The sequence below is a fragment of the Rhinoderma darwinii genome, chromosome 6 (assembly GCF_050947455.1).
Source record: "Rhinoderma darwinii isolate aRhiDar2 chromosome 6, aRhiDar2.hap1, whole genome shotgun sequence".
NCBI lineage: Eukaryota > Metazoa > Chordata > Amphibia > Anura > Rhinodermatidae > Rhinoderma > Rhinoderma darwinii.
This window is the reverse complement of record NC_134692.1, coordinates 146,790,478-146,797,494: the sequence shown is the minus strand read 5'-3', so window position 1 is coordinate 146,797,494 and position 7,017 is coordinate 146,790,478. Positions and strand designations below refer to the sequence as shown.

Genomic DNA, 7,017 nt, shown 5'->3' with positions numbered 1-7,017 from the left:
GAAAGAATAGCAGACATAATTTCCAATGACAAAAGGTAATTGCCAACAAGTGCCTCGAAAAATAGCAACGTTTCACCCACATACTGGGGTCTACGCCATTTACTGCCGGATAGAAGTCCAGTTAGGGTGAATTAACATCCAATTATCTAATAATTATAACAATAAATAAGAAAACATTTCTTTATTAGGAGACTTTATATGTAGACAAACAATATGACTCAGGAAATTGTCATTTGTCTTTATTTGTTTCAGGAATTATAACATCAAGAAAAATGTAATTCCAAAAATACCTTTCGACACTACAACCTCCTCCAACTGTCTTTCTTAAAAAAAAAATTCAGGCATTGACATCAGGAGAGAAAATGTGAGATTTCTCCACAAAGCTTTAGATATGACGGCACCCGTTGAATCTAGTGACCTACTACTGAGTACTCTCCACCCTCCAACACCTACTAGTGTATAACAACCTACAAGAAAAGAGGCCAACGCTAAAACCTACAATCTACAAGTCATAAACCAATAGGATAAAAAGTCAATTCCTGCTGTATAGGAAAGAGTTCAGTTTCCATAAAGAAGATGAAGAGAAGAGAGATCCCCAGTAACGGGACAATGTTCCTTCTTCTTGGGTTCTCGGACTTGTCTCTTGCCGCCCAGGCCTCTCTCTTCATGTTCTTCCTCCTTTCTTACCTTCTCTCGATGGTTGGTAATAGTCTCATCATTTTGGCCGTCACTCTCAGTCCTCAGCTCCACTCTCCTATGTATTTTTTCCTCAAAGTTCTTTCATTTATTGAGCTTTTATCCATCAATTCCACAGTTCCTAAGGCATTTCACGGCTTCTTCTGGGTTGGAAGGACCATCTCCCTCATGGGTTGTGCCACTCAGTTCTTCGCCTTTATCCTGGCTCCACTCTCCTATGTATTTTTTCCTATGTTCCAAAAAACACTCAACAGTTCATCTACTGTCAGGCCAAACGGAGCTCTGGGCAGTCATATTGTTTACATGGATGGACCATTATGAGAGTAAGTCCACCAGCAGGATAGCTGCCTCTGGACAACCTTACTAAGTGTCGAGCATGGAGCAAACCTTTTTGGTACAAATCAATAAGAAATTTATGTCAATTAATTTGCGTAAAAAAAAAGACACAAACCAGAGCAGAAAACAGGCACATCTATAATAATAGACCTTCCCCAAGTCCAAGGTTTTTGGGTCGAGCTTCTTTTTCCTTTTGTATTCCTCTACTGATCTGTGAATTATTTCTGTTGTTTTTATGTTATTATATTTGACAATTATTAGAAGAGGACACAGCACAGAGCACAGTAATGATTTATAATATTGTTCCTGGGACTAGACCTCTAAGGACTGAGAAGACGATATAATAAGGCAGCTCTTCTAAGCTCTACTCATCGCCGGCCTGAGGTGAGTCCCTGTGTGTGTGTTTGTGGGGGGGGGGGGATTTATTACAATTGGCTTTATCCGTTATTATAGACAATATTCTTGATCAGTTTTGCTACTGCCGAGTCAGACATTAGATCGTGGACCCAGATTTGTCATCATGACTTCACATTTGGAGAACCTGAACCCTTCCGACCCGTTCACTACAACCCTTCCAACCCGTCCATCTCATTTACTAAGCAGACGATGGATCCTGTGTATCTTCTACCTCAATATTAGGTTATCACATGAGCTCAAGTGTCACTGACTATAAATGACTGAAGCTGTGAAGCTTTTATCCAGACTAGAAGAAGTCCCAGACCAGGGAACCCCTCATTGACATCACAGTGCCCTTCTAGGGGACCTTTCCTGGACCCTTAGCCAAGTAACGTGCCACCACTGATATTCCACCTCTGTCTCATTTGCTGAGGTCCTACAATGTTAGTGAAGGGCGTTACTAAGTAATCCTGAGCTGATATCCCCATCAGATCACTATAATATCACATTCCCAGCTACTGTTATCAATAAAAGTCACGAGGAGACCAAACATGTTCACAAGTGCCGGGTTTAATATACAAAATGTGAACCAGCGACAAGAGGGAAAAAAGTGGGCGCACAGAGGGCGAGGTGAGGATCCGATGTCACATCAAGACGTTACCAACAATTCATCAACGTTTTCCACTCAATTGTCCATACATGAAGTGAAGAGGCCCCCGGGGTTCATGCAGTCGTGATAAACCCTTTACTTACCCTTTGTTTGCTGGATTGCAAGATTTGAGGCAAAGGTTGTAATGAATATTTTAAAGGCTATGTACATTGTTTTATTTTTTTATGAAAAGGTCAATCAGTGTAATTGGTGCAACTTTCTAAGTAGTTTTTATTAAAAGTTAACTATACCTTTTTTGATACAGCTGCTTTATATAGAGCAGCTGTATCATCCGCTGAATCCTGTACCTGTCGGGTCAGCGGGACTGACGGGTTCGGGTCCTGCCTGTCTCTGACAGTTCATAATATGATAGATTACAGGTGCGCAGGACCCGCTGTCACTGGACTCGTCAGTGTGGCTGACATGACGGATTCAGCTCTCAGCACTAGATACAGCTGCTCTATATACAGGATACAAAGCAGCTGAATCTCAAAAAGTAACAATAATTTTTAATAAAAAACAATTTGAAAGTTGCACCAATCACACTGACTGACTTTTTTTTTTTTAAATAAAATAAAAATGACATTTGAAGTTGTGCACAGCCTGTAAGGATTTCAGCTATTTGTATAAATGTGTTGCCGGCCAGTAGACATGAGGAAACCTTTATGTCACTTTTGAGGTTCTCGGTGATTGAGGGTCTGAGGAAATTCTCTCTGTGAAGTCCCAGCCGGCGTTTGTCTTCAGTGTCCTCATTAGTGGGATAATGTCGTCCTCTGCAGGGAATATTAAAAAAATGAACGTAACGTAGGGGATTCTAAACATTAAAGTGGGTAAAAGGTTTCTGCCCCCACCACAAGTATAAGGAATGGAAAAGATAAAAATAAAATCCAAAATAGGAAAAATAAATAAAACATAAGCGCCATTCTCACCCTACAACCAATTTCCCTCTCTACCAAATTCCTTAATTTCTCCCTCCCCTCCTCCTGTTTCTCCCCATGGACATCATCATCATCTTCTTCTTCTTCTGCTTGGACACAGATTCTTCCTTTTCTTACGCACTCCCTAGACACAATCCTTTCCTTCCTCCCGGTTTCTCCAGGGTGTAGGATTGTCAATATGGGATGAACGGCAGATTTGTTGTCAATTGTGTAACCCTTTATGGTACTGACAGCGGCTCTGGGCCGGACATGCGGTCGCAGCTTAATGACTTTTAGGTCCTTATATGAAGCTGTCTGACAAGGAAGGAGTCCTGGACCACAATGTCGCTTACTGCGCACTCCACCCAACTACTCGTAGTCCTTCTCCTCCTCTTCACACGCGGTAAATAACATGGGTCTGACATCCTGTCCAGTCCTCTCCTCGTTCTTCTCATGGACCCCAAGCAGAACATTATCCCTCCCTTCTACTAATTCTTTGGGCAGAGATTTTGTCCATTGCAGTGTTATGTGGACAATGTATGGGAGTAGTCAATGGCGGATTAAGAAGACCATGGGCCCTGGGCTGTTACCCAAATTTGGGCCCCCCTTCCGCACCGCCGCCCTGCCGCGCCGTAACTATTTTTAACGCCACCTTTTTGGTCAAGCATTAACAAATGGGTGTTATGAGTCCCCTTGTCACAGCGCGGTGTCCCCACATAATGACAGGATCACACTGTGCAGGGACACGTCCTACTGACAAGGGGAATTGTCTATCAGTCCTGGACTGCAGAAAGACTTTTTGTGAAATACAAGGATTTCCTATAATAAACATGTCAGGAGAGGTGACAGATTTTCTATAAATCTAGTGACTCACAGGTGACGACGTCTCAGATTCTAGTCGTTTTTTTCCTCTTTTCTCATCCATCCGGTCCAGAGGTCATGACGACTTCTCCCGGCCGTGACTCATTTCTGCAGAATTTGCCACTCAGATGTCTGCGGCTTCTTACTTTTTCAACATTTCAACACCTATAAACGAAAATAAAATTATCATGGTGCCACATACTGTGCCCCTAAATATAATAGCACCAAACACTGCGTGCATGAATATAATAATACCAAACGCTGTAAAACAACATACACACAGCCCCCTATACATAGTGCCACACACAGCCCCCTCTACATAGCGCCACACACAGCCCCCCTGTACATAGTGCCACACACAGCCCCCTGTACATAGCGCCACACACAGCCCCCTGTACATAGCGCCACACACAGCCCCCTGTACATAGTGCCACACACAGCCCCCTGTACATAGTGCCACACACAGGCCCTCTATAGATAGCGCCATACAACCCTTCCCCTCTTGTAAATAGCGCCACAGAGCCCCCCCCCGTAAAGAGAGCCACACACATACCACTGTGGAGAGCGCCACACAGGCCCACCCTTGTATATAGTGTCACACAGCGCTCCCCCTTTTTATATAGGGCCACACAGCGCTCCCCCCTTGCATATAGGGCCACTTAGAGCTCCCCCTTGTATATAGGGCCACATAGCGCTCCCCCTTGTATATAGGGCCACTTAGTGCTCCCCCCTTGTATATAGAACCACATAGTGCTCCCCCCTTGTATATAGTGCCACACAGCGCTCCCCTGCCCCTTGTATATAGTTTAACAGAGAACTCCCCCCTTGTATATAGTGTCACAAAGCACTCCCTCCCTTTGTATATAGTGTCACACACCGTTCTCCTCCCCCTTGTATATAGGGCCACCCAGCAATCCCCCTTATTTATAGTGTAACGGAGAACTCCCCCCCTTGTATATAGTGTCAGCGCTACCCCCACCTAAAAAAATAAATATATATTTTACTTACCTTGCTGCGTTCTCGAGGCGGCTGCACAAGCTGGACGCATGTGAAGCCTCCGGACTAGACGCATGCGCAGACCGGCGTGATGCAGTACCTCGTCACACCGGCCTGTGCAGGGAGTCTTCCCAGTGGCTGATAGGCTGCAAGCCTAATGTGGCCTGCAGCCTATAATATTCGTTTGTATCTGAGGACTCAGATACAAATAAATGTGGCTGCCGCTAGCATCGGGGCCCCCTCTGGTGCTAGCGACGCCACCGGGCATGAGGGGGCCCGTGCGGTCTTGTTCGGTTCGAGCGGCCATGGGCCCCCTGGGAGCCTTGGGCCCTGGGCGACCGCCCGAACCGCCCTAATGATAATCCGCCATTGGGAGTAGTATTTAGGCAATGTGTGGTCTCATCATATAGACACTGAATAGCACTTTTAGTTGGGTATTAAATTACAGTTTTGTTTGGCAAACATTTGGCAGCGATATTTGCGCATTAGATGGTTGTATATTTTGGATGCTGTATAGAGGTATTATATGGACATGCTAAATATAGCAAGCGGTGAGGTGGGGGAAACGCGGAGAGTCACATTTTGATAAGACCGGCCCTGCAACAGGTCAAGAAATCTGAAATTTGCTGCAGAATGATACTACATCTGTACAATCTCTCAATCTTCTGCCTAACAACCTACTGTCCAAAACATGGCAGAATTTAAAGTGTGAAGAAGTCAACTGAGGAAGGGTTGTCTACAAATAATGTGCCCAATACTTCACACTAAGACCATGATATATATATACATAAACCAACTGTCCATTCATGCTTTGTAGGGAAGAAACTCGTCTCCTAAAAGAAGATGAAGAGAAGAGAGATCCCCAGTAACGGGACAATGTTCCTTCTTCTTGGGTTCTCGGACTTGTCTCTTGCCGCCCAGGCCTCTCTCTTCATGTTCTTCCTCCTTTCTTATCTTCTCTCGATGGTTGGTAATAGTCTCATCATTTTGGCCGTCACTCTCAGTCCTCAGCTCCACTCTCCTATGTATTTTTTCCTAAAAGTTTTATCATTTATTGAAATTTTATCCATCAATTCTACAGTTCCTAAGGCTCTTCACGGCTTCTTCTGGGTTGGGAGGACCATCTCCCTCATGGGTTGTGCCACTCAGTTCTTCGCCTTTATCCTGGCTGCAGCTTGTGAATGCGCGTTACTCACAGTGATGGCCTTTGACCGGTACATGGCCATATGTCACCCACTCAGATACCAGCCTGTGATGACCGTGAGATTTTGTTATCAATTAACCCTTTATATCTCTTTTTTGGCAATTGGGAATGCAGTCATCGAATGTTACTTGATATTCAGTTTGCCCTATTGTGGTTCTCATCTTATAGCTCATTTCTTCTGTGATATTCCTCCAATGATGAGTATTGCCTGTGCCAATACATTTATTGTTGAAATCTATCAATTAGTTATTAGTTCAACGTCAACTGTGCTCCCGACCATATTAATCTTCTGTTCCTACATCAAGATCCTGACCACTTTATTCCTCACCCACTCGGCAGAGTCCCGGCAAAAAGCTTTTGTTACTTGTGGTTCTCATCTCGTCTCTGTAATTATTTTTTTTGGGACCGCCATGTTCGTTCACCTTCGATTGGACAATCCATTTTCTACTTATGAGGACAGAATGTTGGCACTTTCCTATTGTGTCATAATCCCTACGATCAATCCCCTGATCTACAGCCTGAAGAATAAGGAAATGAAGAAAGCGATAAGAAAACTCAACCTAAAAATAATAGATTTACATTAGACTACGATTGAAACAAACTTTTTCTCAATTTAAAATGAAGGACTCTTTTCTCTACACTGTTTGGTGTTCCTGTTTAGGGCCAGTTATAAAAACTACTTTTACTAATCTCAAGATAAAAACCATGAATAAATCACCCGCATAATAGACAATGCGATAAAGAGTAAATTTGGCACAATATCAGGGATGGGGGACGACGACAAATAAGACACTGACTATATCTCCCCTCGCCATCCTCTGATCATCTTCTTTTCTCCATGGGTGATCACTGTTCCCAGCCTTTCGTCCACTCACATCAGTGGATTTGTTTCCAGACGATCACTTGCACGGATTCTTGGAAAATGATCAAAACTCGATCCTGCGCTAAGGGAAAACTTTCTA

General features: G+C 43.8%; 1 protein-coding gene across 1 annotated transcript; it reads left to right on the top strand.

The window, feature by feature from the left end:
• The first annotated feature begins 5,694 nt into the window (after window positions 1–5,694).
• Window positions 5,695–6,664, top strand: LOC142656108 (olfactory receptor 10J4-like). Its single transcript, XM_075830995.1, has one exon. The coding sequence runs from the start codon at window positions 5,695–5,697 to the stop codon at window positions 6,637–6,639; it is 945 nt and encodes a 314-aa protein (XP_075687110.1). The 3' UTR covers window positions 6,640–6,664.
• Window positions 6,665–7,017: the final 353 nt, after the last annotated feature.

Coding starts and splice junctions, on each gene's coding strand:
- LOC142656108 (XM_075830995.1), top strand. CDS start 5,695: ATGAAGAGAAGAGAGATCCCCAGTAACGGGACAATGTTCCTTCTTCTT.